Source organism: Mauremys reevesii, linkage group 1, assembly GCF_016161935.1.
Source record: "Mauremys reevesii isolate NIE-2019 linkage group 1, ASM1616193v1, whole genome shotgun sequence".
NCBI classification, from domain to species: domain Eukaryota; kingdom Metazoa; phylum Chordata; order Testudines; family Geoemydidae; genus Mauremys; species Mauremys reevesii.
This window is the reverse complement of record NC_052623.1, coordinates 56,810,671-56,826,756: the sequence shown is the minus strand read 5'-3', so window position 1 is coordinate 56,826,756 and position 16,086 is coordinate 56,810,671. Positions and strand designations below refer to the sequence as shown.

Here is a 16,086-nt window from a genome sequence, read left to right as displayed (position 1 = left end):
AACTTTATTAATTCATCTTAAAAAATTCTGTTTGTAATTGGTAAAAACAAAAAGCAGAACACCTTCATTCTAAATATAATAGTGCAATCATCGCAAAACTTCCATCAGTTTCAGTGGAGCCAGGATTTCACCCAAGTATTTATATTCATGTTCTCATACTCTGATTCTGTACCCTGAATCCCGAGTGGGTCAGGACTGACAGATAAATTTATCGGTAAGACCAAGTTTTCCTTTCTCTCAAGAGTATGTCTGTCATTCTTCTATTCCTGGGATGTCATTAGCAATGAATTCAGGATAGGGAATGAAACAATATAATTCCCATTGTTTGTTTTATTTTAATTTTGCCAGCGGTTTGGAGGCCTCTTCTGACAAAAACTGCATCTGAAAAGGATCACAGATTGTGTTTCTAATGTCTCCCACAAAGGGAGACGACTTCCTGAAAATTGCTTTACTTTAGAATTCTAATAGTTACTTATTTCTAGCATGTATGATGTGATCTCAGATTGGACTAATATATCTTGAATTTCTGTTTCTTCTTAGCAGCCAGAGAGTCTATCAGGGTCCGTGCAGTCTTCAGTATTGGGGAAAGGTGTAAAACATCGACCTCCTCCCATCAAACTACCTTCAAGTTCAGGAAGTAGTTCTTCAGGTAAATACTTTTTAGCTTTTTATCGTCTCCCTCCTCCTGTCTGTTTCCCTTATTTTGAAGTGTGAGGTTTAACTACTTAATGTAATAACTTTAACTATAATGTAAAAACTTTACCTCTGTAGGTCATGGAGAGCGTTTTTCAAAGCTGATCTTACTGCTTTCTGATTAAACAGTATTGTTCAAGGATGTATATAATGGAAAATATTCTAACGTTCCTCCACAGAACCATAACGTCTGTTAATTGTGCTTTTTCAGGTAATATTTTTAGTCCACAGCAGTCAAGTGGCCACCTAAAATCCCCAACTCCTCCTCCTCCTTCTAAGCCTCCCAGTCTTTCTCGGAAACAGTCTATGGATCTTAGTCAAGTTAGCATGCTTTCTCCAGCTGCCATGTCTCCTGCGAGCTCTTCACAAAGTGAGTCACGAACTAAATTCTCCATTAAATCTTAGGCTTTTGCATAATGCTTCTTGAGATAAACTTAACCAGTGGAATAGTGAAACTTAAATGTACAGTGTACTCTAAATTGTATAAGTTGTGCAAAGCTTCAGGCAGGTCTCTTGTTGACTGTATGTATTTTATGTTTACTGTAATTGTGTTTGTTTTTCTGTATATATATATATGTATGCACCCTTTGTGTATACGTTTTTATACATTTTATGCGACCAGTATGATTCTCTTTTTTTAAAAAGCCTGATAGCTAATGTGACAATATAAGATTCCAAAGTGTGGTTCTTTCCTCCAGTGTAAAAATAACAGTATATGAGACCAATTTGCATTTACATAATTTAAGCAACTGATTCTTTTTAAATGTCATAGGAGCTGGTACAGTTGTATCTCTATGTATGTATATAACCTGATCAGTCCCAAGGTGGTGATACAATAAACTATGAGATGATTTTTTAAAACACTCCAACACTGTTTTACAAATCATTGCTGATTACTAAAGTGTAATAATGATTATTATAGCACCATAATGTAAGGTGTTAAAATGTAATTTTCTACAATGAGTGACATCTAAGTTTGATTTTTTTTAATTAAGGATGACAGGATTATTGTAATTATAGATCATAAACAATTTTTAAAATATGCGTCTTGAGGCCTTTCATGAACAGATTTGTACAGCAAAAGAAACCACAGCTATAGTTTTCCATTTTTTTAATGAATAATTGCACACTGAACATTTCCATATGCTGCACAGTGATATACTTTGTTTTTTGCATTAAATAGTTTAAAATCTTCTGGATAGCTCAAAAGGTGTAAATTTTTCTGCCTTCTTGTTTTGCACAAAGAAAAACATAAGAAAGATTTTGTAAATTTTCTAACAGTTCTATTCACACCTTTTTTATGTTGCTCGTATGGATTATGTAAATCTACTGCACACAGTTGTTACTGTAAGTAAAGCTCTGGTCACAGCTTTTGGACATTCACATTTCTTTCCTTTCTTTCTGCAGGACATGAAAGCTAAAAAAGAGAACACCTCAAGAGCTTTTGGGTTTTTTTACTTTTTCTGTTTTTTGTTTTTTCTATTGTTAAACTGTGCATACTGCATTCACAACAAATTTATCTATACATTCTACATTAAGCGGAAGGAATTACACAGTAACTTTTAAAGATGCAGTATTATCTCCTGCAAAAAGCATTTACTTTATTTTCTCTTTTGGGATTTGACTGAAATCTGGCAAATACAGTTATCGATATCTATTTGATAGAATTTAGATGGTTACCTTTGACCCCATTTGATCACTGAAGCTGTTATCTGTTGTTTGTTGAATCTGTTGTTTTCCATATGTTTTAGCATGATGCTGTTGTACAGACAGTACATACAACCTATGTATTTGACATTTTAGAACCAAAACCATTAACTGGGTTAAAATGGTCACTCAAAAAATTGTACTACATTGACTTAAAAATATTTCCAACAGAGTCATGATTTAGTGCACTATAAATTTTAAAAGGGCTTAATGGACGATACAAATTTATGTTTTGGTTAAAGAGTTAAGCATGGCAATGGGCTGGCTGTGTGATATACTGCATCTTTAATAATGAGCGAGTGCAGCAACACTCGTGTGTCATGTGTAGAAATTAACACTTGCAGTTTACTGCTTTAAAAAACTGGAACAAATTGTCAGTGCTAAATAAGATTCCATTAACCTTATTTTACAAAAGGACTGGCCTTTTATAACAAACTAGCACTTTTTATTTTTCTCAATGAGCAGGGTCTGGAACTCCTAAACCATCTACTCCTACTCCAACCAACACCCCTTCATCGACCCCACACCCTCCTGACGCTCAGAGCTCAACTCCTATTACCCCTTCTGCCACCCCTACTCCCCAAGATTCAGGCTTCACCCCTCAGCCCACTTTGTTAACCCCGTTTGCTCAGCAGCAAATGTCTCTGAGCCAGGCATTGCCTGTAATGACCATTCCTCTTTCCACCATGGTAACATCCATTACTACAGGAACCACCTCCACCCAGGTCATGGCAAACCCTGCAGGACTTAACTTCATCAATGTAGTGGGCTCTGTGTGGTAAGTTCACTTTATTTTAGTGGCTTCTTAACAACCTGCCTTATGTTGATTTACAGAAATGTTCAATATTCGTTAAGCCAGGTTTTATTCAAGATGTCCAATGGAAATGTATCGTTTCACCCTGTAATGGCATAATTCAGTTAATGCAGTTTTGGGAGGTGCTCAAACAGAAGAAACCCAGTATTTGAATGCTGATGAAGTTGAATGAGAACCACTGAACTGTGTACTTTCAGTTTGAAAGATGTATAGGGTTTAATTACACTAGTGCTTACCTAGCTACAAAAACTATGATAGCTCTTGAGATTTTGTTCTTACAATTTTTCCACTTGAATGTTATCTTTTTATTAATCATTATGAGAGGAGATGGAATATGCAAACCATTCCAAATTAAAAATAATTAGACAAAATTCTGTGTAAAAGCCCCTGTGAGTGAAACACTGTGTGTAAAATTTTTATAATAAGAACTTAAGAATGGCCATACTGGGTCAGACCAAAGGTCCATCTAGCCTACTATACTGTCTTCCGACAGTGCCCATGCCAGGTGCCCCAGAGGAAATGAAGAGAACAGGTAATCAGCAAGTGATCCATCCCCTGTCGCCCATTCCCAGCTTCTGGCAAACAAAGACTAGGGATACCATCTCTGCCCATCTTGGCTAATAGCCATTGATGGACCTATCCTCCATAAATTTATCTAGTTCTTTTTTGAACGCTGTTATAGTCTTGGCCTTCACAACATCCTCTGGCAAAGAGTTCAACAGGTTGACTGTGCGTTGTATAAAAAAATACTTCTTTTTGTTTGTTTTAAATCTGTTGCCTATTAAATGGAACATCAGTGAATTTGATTTATGAGTACTTAACTTTATTAAGCATTTTTACACTTATTCTGAGACTTAAATTTTATTCTGTATTTTTTAAAAGCACTTCTGCCAACAGTGGAATTTATTCTGTTATAACCAAGGTAGATTTCTATTAACCTAAAGTAGCTTTCGCTGTCTGCTGTGTAAAACACAGAGTGCACCCTAACCATGTCAGATGTGTGAATTACTCATATGAACTCTCCAGCAGCAACTCATCACTCCAAATCCATTAAACAAATTTTTTCAACTTGCTGAAGGAAAACATGAGCCTGCTCTCCAGCTTTTATGTCCTGTCAGAGCTGCTGTATTTAAAGTTGTGTTAGTCTTTGTATTTGGAAACACTGCAGGCTTAGAATAAAAGAACCTGTACACTTTATTCTTCCCGTGATCATTGATATCACAGTGAGTTCTGTGCACAGAACAAGGGTAGGATATGGACCTATATATTCCAAATCCTAGGTACTTTATGATACTCCTTTATGTGTTTTTCTAAATGTCCGGGTTGTGGAGAACACATAGCACGTTTCACACTCAGCTGTAACGTTCATTTAATGTTAGTTTGTGATGAATTAATCAATAGGGTGACTATAAATGTTGTTCTGATCAGTCACCTTAAATATAACCTCATTTAGAGTGAACTGTTGATTGTGTTGTCAAAGACTGGAAGGCAAAATTCTAGTTGTTCACACACATTTGTACCACTTGGATTTAATGTGTTTTCTTTCCTCTTCTACAGTGGAGCACAGACATTGATGAGTGGCTCAAACCCTATGCTGGGGTGTAATACTGGTGCCATAACCCCTGCAGGTATAAATCTGAGTGGCATTTTACCATCAGGAGGTCTGGTGCCAAGTGCACTGCCAGCTGCAATGCAGTCTGCCTCTCAAGCAGGTTAGTATGAATCGGCTAAAAAGCTGTCATGAGCAACATTCTGATCAGGTTAAATAGCAAAAGCCCTTTAACCACAGTGGGCAGAAGAGTTCAACAAGAATTTCTCTGCACCAATGAATGGGTAGTGTGTACATTCAGGCTTGAATCCACAAAGGGACTTAGGCATTGCAACACTCAGGTGCCTAGCAAATCACAAGAACAACATTGAACATCCACAAGGCCTAAGTTAGGCACCTAGACTCCCTATGCAATGAAGGGGGAAAATAAGTGCCTAAGAATGGGATCCACAAAAGCCAGCATACTAGATGGGAAGCTGCCTAACTAGCCAATGGGAGAGTCTGATGAGAGGAGTTTGTCTTAAACCCCTCCCTGGAGGGGAGAAGAGGTGGTAGCCCAGTGGAGATAACACTCATCCAGAATGTGGGAGACCCAGGTTCCATTCCCATCCCAACTGATGGGGAGAAGGGATTTGAAGAGGGGGTCTTCCATGTCTTTAACCACTAGGCTTTGGGACGTTCTGCTATGAGTCTGCCTTAGTCTCTCCTGTCAAAGCTGTTTCACTGTGGATAAATAATTATAGAGTCATTGGAGCATGGGGACTGGACCCAGGGTTAGCCACCACCTGGGTAAGTGTGCTATCTGCCAGGCAGTAGAGTCATTCTCTGGCCCAGTGACTATTTATCCAAAGTGAACAGCCTCAACTGGAGAGACTGAGGGTGAGCCCACATCAGAATAACACAGTTCTCTGGTTAGAGCACTCTCCTGAGAGGTGGGAAACCTGTGTTCAAATCTTTTCTAGCCCTCAGGCAGAGAGGAGAATGAACCCAGGTCTCCCACATCCCAGGTGAGTGCTGTAACCACTGTGCTAGAAGTTATAAGTGAGGTGGCCCTGCCACTTCTGGATTCTGAATGGAGCCTGATCCGGCAGGTGTGTTCTGAGTATGTTTGGATCAGGCCCAAAGGCAAGATAGGCATTTGCTTGCCTCTCTTTTCCTGGTTTGCAGATCACACTGGGGCAGAGGTGTGCAACATATGTGAGGTCTGCATGACGAGAGGCAGAAACTTAGATGCCTAGGCAACTTTTACGTTTAGATGGCAGCTGACAGGGGCTGGTGTTGTAGATTGCAGTGGCACCTAAATCTGAGCTGCTGGCACCTAAATTCCTTCTAGGATGTAGGCCTCACTGAATTTGGGGATAATCTCTACATTCGTAGTCCCTAGGTCAGCTGAGGTTGAGTGTGTCTGAAGCAGTTATCTTAAGGGACTAGGTTAGGGTTGCCACCTTTCTACTCGCACAAAACCGAACACTCTTGCCCTGCCCCTCATCCGAGGCCCCACTCTTTCTTCACTCACTCCATCCCTCCCCCTCCCCCCCCCGCATCGCTTGCTTTCCCCACCCTTAGTCACTCACTCATTTTCACCGGGCTGGCTCCAGGGGTTGGGGTGCGGAAGGAGTGAGGTCTCTGGCTGGGGCTGCAGGCTCCAGGGTGGGGCCAGCAGGAGGTCAGACTAGATGATCATAATGGTCCCTTCTGACCTTAAAGTCTATGAGTCTATGAGGAGTTCAGGGCGCGGGAGAGGGCTCCAGACTAGTGCAGGGGGATGTGAGGGCTCTGACTGGGGGTGCAGGTTCTGAGGTGGGGCTGGGGATAAGGGGTTTGTGGTGTAGGAGGGTGCTCCAGGCTGGGATGAAGAGTTTGGAGTATGGGAGGGAGATCAGGGCAGGAGGTTGGGGCGCCGGGGGGTGAGGGCTCTGGGTGGGGGTGTAGGGGCTGGTGAGGAGGGGTTAAGGGTACAGGAGGGTGCTCTGGGCTGGGATTGAGGGGTACAAAGGGCGGGAGGGGGTTCAGGGCTGGGACAGGGGGTTGGGGCACAGGAGGGGGTGCAGCTTCGGGCATTGCTTACCTCAGGAGGCTCCCGGAAGCAGCGGAATATCCCCTCTCCGGCTCCTACACTGAGGCATGGCCAGGCAGCTTTGCGTGCTGCCCGTCCTAAGGCACCGCCCTCGCAGCTCCCATTCGCGGTTCCTGGCTAGTAGGCGCTGCGGAGCTGGTGCTTGGAGTGGGGGAAGTGTGTGGAGCCCCTGGCTGCCTCTACACCTAGGAGCCCTGAGCGGGGACATGCTGCTGCTTCCAGGAGCTGCGCGGAGCTACAGCAGGCAGGAAGCCTGCCTTAGCCCCGTGGTGCTGACTGGTGTCACCAGGGTCCCTTTTTGACCGGGCGTTCCAGTCAAAAACCGAACACCTAGCAACCCTAGGCTAGGTTAGGAAGATGCATTATATATCTGGTTATACATTTGGATCACCCAGCGGGGGAATTTCTGAGGTAGGTTACGTTGCAAGTTCAAAAGTGACTATGGCAATCATCACTACTAGAAGAAAAGTAAAATATGAAAACATCCCAGAATTTAGGAAGAGGACCCACACTTTAGTGCTTCAGGCCCTTATTCTTTTACTAGACTGTGTTTTAATTTAAGTATGTTTTTAGCTTCTTACCTGCCATAAAATATTACCGTAGAAATCAATATGCTTCAACATTCATAAATGAGAAGTGTTTAAGTTCTTAGGCTCCAACCTTTTTGAAAACAGGACAGAAAAACACCTAATGTTTGTTAGATGTTTATCCTCTCAGAAATGCTTTTGGACTTGGAGATTTTCAAAAAAAGCCATTATAATTTGCAGCATTTCAATATTTTCCTTTCTCTAATGCAGCTATCAGTAACTGCTGTTTCATTGGGATTCCAGACATGTCCGTGTTTGGGATGCAAACTGTAATGTATTTTAAAAATAGAGGAAGAACTACAGAACATCTGGGAGGATGCTCTCTGCATACTTTATCTTGTCCAAACACAGTAGTAGTATTTGCAGTGTACCATGTTTAATACTGATAGAACTTCCTTTCTAATCAATCTGTTCCCCTGAGCTGCGTCTGTATAATCGTGCAATTTACAGCTCTACAGAGAAAATACAATATTCTGTTTAAGTGTAAAACTTAACCTTGCCATGCTGCAAGCTTGGAGTATTTAGAAATAATCCCATTGGCATGGTGTGATGTGATGTATTTGATTTGATGATGTGCATCTAACTAAGTAATGGTTGCCTACTTTTAATTAACAGGCAGCCCTTTTGGTTTAAAAAATGCTTCAGGTCTTCGACCCTTAAATCTACTACAGGTAATTAATGTATTTGGACACATTAATAATTGTTTGCATAATTCTATATGGATGTGTTGATTAGTGCTTTTGGTCACGTAGACCTCCAGTTCCTTGGAGCCAGGTGTTCCGAGACATGCCACTTATTGTAAATGTTTCGTTTTATTATTTTAATTTGAATGCATAAGACAAGAAAAGGGCTATGCTAAGAGAATAGGTGCCTTAAAAGATAACTAAAATCAGTCTATAAAACAGCAAACCTGAGGCCATCCTTCCCCCACTAACAAATCAACCAGTCTTCAATGACATAAAATAAGCTGTAGAAATAGTGAAATTTTGAAACTTGAATTCAAGTGGCTAATTGCATAATAAAAAAATCCCATTTTTCAGCCTTTGCTTTTGCTTTCACTGAAAAGTAGTTTTCATTTTTAGTTACGATTGTTTGAAAACTGCAAAATTAACAGTGCAATAGAAATCCCCTGTAAATTAACCAGCATAGGTCTTAAGAAAGATGAACTATGCGTGTGCAGCTGGTTCACTAGTTGATACAAGGAACTTGCAGTCTCTACTATCGGAAATAGAAAGCTATGCAACACAAATAGTTCCAGACAAGGAGTTTACAAACTCTGAATAAACCTCTTTAATTTAAACAAAAAATAAAACCCAAGGAGGAAAATTGTTGATTGCATCTGAGCTCTGATCAAATGCAGGGCGGGGTGGGGGGCAGCTGTCTGGTCCAGCACAAGTTAGAGCTGCAGAGGGGCAGCTCTAAATTACACCAGTGGTGCAAGATCCTTCAGGAACCTTAGAGTAGGATTGATCCCCCATGCTGCTTTCCTGTACTCCCTGCTGCCCAGGAGCATGGGGTGTGGGTCGCACAGGAGACAGCTGTGTCAGAGGAGAGTTCCTCTGCCTAGGAGGGAATTCTCCACTGACTGTAGTCAGCTGTTTTAAGTCCACTTTGTGCCACTTATACAGAATATAGTGGATTTAGTAGACATGGGGATGTGCCACTGGGAAATGAAATGTAAGAGTCAGGTTGCACAGGTTGCAATTAAGAGTCATGTTGCACAGTTAAACTCAATGCAGTTCACAAATGCACAAGTCAAATTTATATCTGTATATGGACTCTGGTTAAATGTGCAGCTTGCTATCACACTGTTTGTTTTAAAATATATATTAGAAACCATGGAGGATTTTGTATGCTAATTTAACTTTGCTGTTGGAATCTTAACTTTTTTACATTTCTTGTCTTCCTTGAGAGTTTAATTGTTTAACCTTCATATTGCAGTAACAGTTTTTGGTATGTGTGTGTGATTATGAAGGTATTAGTGAAATGCTTGTATTTACATTACACCTAAGGCTGTCATTTCAGGCTATGCTCTTGAAGCTCCTCTCTCTTACACTGTTATAAATCAAGAATAATTCAGCTGAAATCAGTGCAGTTGGTAAAACTGATGTAAGCAAGAGGAAACAGGCCCCATATTTAATTAATATCTGTTGCATCAGATTCTCCACAATTTACTACTAGGAAGCCTTCATCCAAATAAAATAAAATGGTTTAAACATGGAATTAATGAAGTATTCTGATGTTACAGGTATCCATTAACCTACATTTTTATTAGCGATGTGTAAAATCTGCACAATTGTATTTCAAAAGAACAATGATAATAATATACTTTTCTCCCTAGGAATGTAGGGCTACAACTTATGCAGACTCTATTTCTGAAAAATGAAGCCTTTTCAAAAACAGCCGCATTTTTAAAGTATCTGCAAGAAGTAATTTAATATCTAGATCTTTATTTGTGCTCATCCCCGGAGAATGGCAGGCTCATGAATGTGATTGAATTATGTCTTTTGTTTTTAATCTGAAACAGCTTCCTGGTGGTTCACTTATTTTCAACCCACTTCAGCAGCAACAGCAGCAGCAGCAGCTCTCACAGTTCTCTCCACAGCAGCAGTCCCAGCAGCCTGCAACCTCTAGTCCGCAGCAACAGGGAGAACAGGTGTGCCAGTTACCCTCAGTAAGAGTTCAGAAATACATTGGAAAACTGTTGAGCCGCATAGTTTACTCACAAATGATTATACCAGGGTTTCTCAAACAGGGGTCGCTGCTTCTGTAGGGAAAGCCCCTGGTGGGCCGGGCCGGTTTGTTTACCTGCCCCGTCCGCAGGTCCGGCTGATCGCGGCTCCCACTGGCCCCGGATCGCTGCTCCAGGCCATTGGGAGCTGCTGGAAGCGGCGCGGGCCAAGGGACTTACTGGCCGCCACTTCCAGCAACTCCCATTGGCCCGGAGCAGCGATCCGCGGCCAGTGGGAGCCGCGATCGGCCGGACCTGCGGACGGAGCAGGTAAACACACCGGCCCGGCCCGCCAGGGGTTTCCCTACAGAAGCGGCGACCCCTGTTTGGGAAACCCTGGATTATACCTTTCAGGTGGTGAATGGTTGATTGGAGTAGTTGTTTAAAGGAAGAGGAAATGAACAATTCTAGTTTACTAAATAGCGAGGATCTATTTTTGGATGGTAAAAGTCATTCATAATTTCTCCTTTTACAAGATCTAGGAATATAAAAATAAGTTGTGTTTCCCAGTTAGTCTACTGTCCTTTCAGCTCTGTAGTCATTCCAATACTGAAAAGACCATTATGGTTTGCTTCTAACAATTCCTCTATTGCTTAACTTTGTTTTAGTTAGCAAAGAACTGGCAAAGAGAGTGTAGCCCTCTGGTGGTTCATATTATGCCTTACACATTTACTAGAGGATGTCAGCTGCATAGGTTTGTATGAATTCGCTAGCCTTAAATTGAAATAAGCATTCATATAGTATAATGAAAGTGGAAAGACCCATTGCATTCTAAACTCCACTTTGACTCCCCTTTTAACTTTGTCAGAAACATTTCCTCTTTGGCCTAAAAATTGTTCGTTTCAGATCAGAAGAGAATTTTGTTTTTTAACATTCACATGCATGTCGGGTAAGCAGGCTTTTAGTTACAGAGTATTGGAAACTTAGCATTTTAAATAAACATAACTTTTTTTCTATGACTTAAAAAAGAGCTGATTTTAAGGTATCGGATTTCTCATCCATTTATTTCTCCATGAAGACAGGGCTAATAAAATCTTATTTAAAACTTTGTTTACTAAACATTTCATTGACAACTGACAGGTTGTTAGTTACTTGTGAGGAACGGGATCTCTGAATGTTGTAGAAATTTAGATATGTCTGAGAGTCCTTCAAAGGTTACAGGATCAGTTGGAAGATTGTAGCAGTTTTCTGTGTCAGTTACAATGCATGGATTAAATGGTATCTCTCCTTTTCTCCAGAACAACAAGTAAATGGGCCTTTACACAAAAGGTCTCAGTCAGGTTAAGGAGAAAGGAAGCCTCGTGAAGAGTGCAGTCACTTTGTTGCCACTGCTATACATAGGTTGTAGTTATAGCTGGCTCCTCTGTCCCTTTGCAGACTGGTGATTTTTTGACATGGCAGATAACCTGGCCTTGCACCATCCTGCACTAATGTGGACAGAAGCCATTCAGTAGGTGAGGGAAGAGTGTTCTTGCTCCTCCCTACACAGAACCACAGCACAGGAATTGCCATGCTGCATCAGAGTAGTGTTCCAGTTAGTCCACTGTCCCCATTCTTAGGGCATGGCTACACTTGCAGATGTAGAGCGCTGAGAGTTAAATCCGCCTTCGTAGAGCGCAGTAGGGAAAGCGCTGCAGTCTGTCCACACTGACAGCTTCAGCGCACTGGTGTGGCCACATTTGCAGCGGCATTGGGAGCAGTGCATTATGGGCAGCTATCCCACCATGCAAGTGACTGCAACGTGCTTTTCAAATGGGGGATGGGGTGGAGTGTGACAGGGAATGTGTTGTGAGTACGTGGGGGGAGAGAGATTGGGTTTTTGGGGTGCTGAGAGTGTGTCAGCATGCTGTCCTGTAAGTTCAGACCCTCCTCTTCACCCCACTTCTCTCTCACTCACTCAAAGCAAACAGTAAATGTTTGCTTTTCTCGGCACTGATAAGCAGCCGGCTTCTCCGAAATGGAGCTTTGAAAGGGCATTTCCGCATTCCTGCAGCCAATTTCACAACAATGACAAGAGTAGCCACTTAAGGGGATTACGGGACGTTTCTGGAGGCTGATCACAGCGCAGTAACGCAACACTTCGTTCACACTGGCACCGCAGCGCTCCAGCGGGGGCGCGCAGCAAACATTCCATTCACCAAGGTGGAGTACCAGCAGCGCTGTAGCTGCGGAGTCAGAGCGCTCTATGTGCCTTGCCAGTGTGGACGGGGAGTGAGCTAGGGCGCCCGGGGCTGCTTTGTTGCGCTGTAACTCGCAAGTGTAGCCAAGCCTTAGTGACCAGTACCAGCTGCTTTAGAGGAATACACATGAAACCCGCTACTGTAGAATAACCGAAGTTTCTTCCTAACCCTGTCAGTCAGCGGTTGGCTTATGCCCTAGCCGTTTCAATTGAGTTGGGATTTTTGTGCTAGCGAAGGGTAGGGCTCCATTTGGCCCTAAAATTGTAGATTGTAATCTTGGATGATTGTAGACAGATGGAAAGCTGAGGCAGCAAGTACAATCACTGTGAAAGGCATTAATCTTTATAGATGATTTCTTTGTAAAAGTCTGCAACAGAGTTCAGCAGTTAACCTCAGTCCATTCTCATATGCCAAATCTCCTTCCCTTGGGGCATCTAGACCTTCCCCTAAATTGTATCTATCTGGTACAGTATTTAGTTCTCACCGTGCCCACAATGTGGCCAATTTGGGAAAGGAAAAGTACAGTCTGCTCTACTTTGTATCCCATCTGCCAGTGTAGTTACCAACTCCTTTCTAGTCTTCCTGCTGAGGCCAGAGGCCTCTTGAGTGTGCTAGTTAGTCTCTGCCTTCAGCCCAGATACCTAGTTCAGTTTGTCTTAAAATAATTTTATTTTGAATAGTATGGAAGAACCATCAGTAAAGTGGCTCCAGGGGTGAAAGTAACTTAAAAGACTTACCGGTACGCTGGAGTCCTGAGCGGGGCTGTGGCTGGGAGCTCCAGGGCCTTTAAATCACCCTGGATCTACCAACTGCAGAGGCGGCTGGGAGCCCCAGGGCTCAGGGGCGAATTAAAGGGCCCAGGGCTCCAGCCGCTGCGGAGCCCCAGGCCCTTTAAATCACCGCAGTAGCCCTGCCGCCGCAACTCCGGGGCGGTAGGGCTCGGGCTAAGGCCAGGGTAGGGAGCCCTAGGCCCTTTAAATCTCTGCCAGAACCTGGCTCCCGGGGCTCTGGTAGCTGAGGTCATGCGGGGATTTAAAGGGCCAGGTGCTTCCTGCAGCATCTGGCGCCCTGGGCCCTTTAAATCACTGCCAGAGAAGCCGGTCCAGTCCGGCACAGCGTACTGGCTCTTGCCGGTACGCCATACCGTACTGTACCGCCTTACTTTCACCTCTTGGTGGCTCTGAATACTACATAAAGTATTAGACTGACAAAAGCTCACTTACGAGGTAACAGGCCCCTCTGCCTTGAATGGTCCCTTACAATATGGGCTAACTACTTGTGCTAAACAATCTGTTCCACCATGGGTGTAGCTGTGATGCTGGGAGTACCTTTCCCAGACCTGAAGAAGAGCTCGGTGTGGCTTGAAAGCGTGTTTCTCTCACCTACAGAAATTGGTCCAATAAAAGATATTACCTTACCCAAATGCTCTTGTATGTGGTAACGGCAGTTTCCTGGAATCCCACATGGCAGAAAAGTTTTCCTACAGTGTCATCTCTGTTCACACAGGTCTTTAAGGGTGTTATGTGTGGTGGTGTGACAGCAGACCGCTGTAGATGTATTCTAAAGGCACTTGGAATCCAACCATCGAATCTCTTGTTATTGTTTGTAATTACTTTGTTCTTTGATCAGTAAGCCAATACTCTTAGGATTTCCTCGTACAGACACTGAACTATGAACTTAATTTTTTCAAGCATGTAAATTAATTGAGCTGAAATCTAAGTGCTTAGTGAAGAATTAATCAAAATAACACTTTTTATTCCATTATGCAAAATATACATACATTTATCACAAATTTCTGTAGGTTTTTGGTGAGAGGTTGGTACCATCATTTTATAGTATCCTCAGCATGTCCTAACCTTATAGCACTGTTTCTTTAGTACAGTGATTTTTAGCTGAATTCTTTCTCTGTTTTCTTTTCATGTGATTATTTAACATGGTTATCTTAAAGAAATCTTGCATAACTCATGACAATTTAGCAGCCCAGTCACAAGTTCTGCCTTCTTACAATTTTTTTTTTTTTTTGGCCTGGTGTGTTACAAGTCTGTTTGAATTATGTAAGATGTACTCAGACAATATTTTCATTCCATCTGTGTACTTAAAGAATTATGCATGTGGGTACTCGAGTATAGCGCATGATCCAGTACACATTGATTTCAACGGACATTTGATCAATCCCCTCATGATCCAATCTGTGTAAGAAATGAATGGAGGTGGGGGGAGTTATTTTGTTCTTGAGTGAAGTTGTTGCTTTCACAATATTATTGGGGTGGGGTTTTTTAAGATAAAGGATGGCACAATCTGAAGATGTAAATATCTTCACTTTTTTTCCCTGAAGTTTCGGGTCTATAGTGATTAGTATTCTTGCCTGTGGACCACCATTTCAGGTGCAACACAGATTCTTGTGGAATTAGGAGATGAAGTATCACCTGATTGGATCTAAACTATAGTTATTACTACTAGGTTGCCTGTGGTGCCGCCAGAGATGCCATGGGACTTCTGTTAAAGAACAGAGATAATTCTAATGTCCTGGAAAACATTCCCTATCTATGTAAAACAGGTTATAAAATCCAAAATTATAGAAGAGCTTATAGTATACTATAAATTATAGTGTAGAGCACATAATGGCTGCTCTACATATCTGAATAGTCACGCCATTACCTGTATTTAACACTATAAAAAGCAGAATGCATTTTTAAAAGAGAAATAAAAGCAATACTCGTATCTTTTCATGTTGATTTTTTGAATTTATTCATTCAATGGCACAAAAGTTCCACAATTAAGTATCAAACTTCTCATTTTTGCCAGAGTGCTGAGCAATGTCCAGCCAATCAAGACCAAGCCTTATCTGCCCAGCAAGCTGCTGTTATTAACCTGACTGGAGTAGGGAGCTTTATGCAACCTCAAGCAGCAGGTATGTGTTGGCAGAGTTTCCTTCTGTTTTTTTTAGTGACATTGATAAATTTCATACTGGAATGAAGTTTGGTGTTTAATATAAGCCTTCCCCTTACTCTAATTAAAGCAAATCACATACCAAGTTATCATGACAGTGTGTGGATTACATAAAAGATGCTACACTTAATTTGACTTGCAAATTAAAAGCATGCACTTTCCTACTTCTTTGTCTTGTGAATGGTAGTTTCATAAACTGAATAGTCTCTAAATCACATGGAACAATTCCTGCCAAAACTGTACAAAGCTTCCATACCAAACTTCATTAAGGAGTATTTCTTTAAACTGTCTGCTTTAAAGTCCAGTATGAGAAATTTGTTTCATGTCCACAAGCTCTTCATAATCTAATTGCATGTTCCAACTAACAGTGTCTATACAGTGTATACTTTATTCTGCACTGTTTCTGATTTTACTCTTGAGATTAATTCTACTGATTCCCTTTCTGTTACACTCTATTCCTATGTCTTCCTTTCCTAACTCTGACAACCTCCACCCAACCTCTTTGACCTGCCTGCTTTCCCCTTCTCCTTTTCGTAGTGTTGTCTCAGCTTGGCTCTGCCGTGAACAGACGTGGGCAAAGCCTTCCTCAGCAGAGACTCCAGCTCTCCTCTGCCTTACAGCAGCAACAACAACAAGCCTTGCAGCAGCAGCAGCAACAGATACAAGTAATCCAGCAACTTCGCTCTGATTGCATAAAAAAATACAATTCTCAGCTCCAAAAACAAAAATGCTGCCCTTTAGCCTTTTACTAATACCATATGGAATTTTAAAAATGCTGCAGTGTGGCAAACTAAACTGA

General features: G+C 41.8%; 1 protein-coding gene across 22 annotated transcripts in view; it reads left to right on the top strand.

Annotated features, from left to right (window-relative positions):
• The window catches only part of SUPT20H (SPT20 homolog, SAGA complex component), a 58,240-nt gene that overhangs the window by 40,938 nt on the left and 1,216 nt on the right, over positions 1-16,086 (top strand). For 6 of the 22 annotated variants that reach the window (XM_039498589.1, XM_039498558.1, XM_039498597.1 and 3 more), the window contains 8 exons: positions 541-649; positions 905-1,063; positions 2,866-3,178; positions 4,772-4,926; positions 8,043-8,098; positions 9,955-10,101; positions 15,144-15,249; positions 15,825-15,952. In XM_039498589.1, the coding sequence (XP_039354523.1) occupies positions 541-649; positions 905-1,063; positions 2,866-3,178; positions 4,772-4,926; positions 8,043-8,098; positions 9,955-10,101; positions 15,144-15,249; positions 15,825-15,952 (1,173 nt within the window). Of the gene's footprint in view, positions 1-540; positions 650-904; positions 1,064-2,865; positions 3,179-4,771; positions 4,927-8,042; positions 8,099-9,954; positions 10,102-15,143; positions 15,250-15,824; positions 15,953-16,086 lie in introns of those variants that run through there. The other 16 variants (XM_039498666.1, XM_039498664.1, XM_039498660.1 and 13 more) reach the window with 13 other exon arrangements.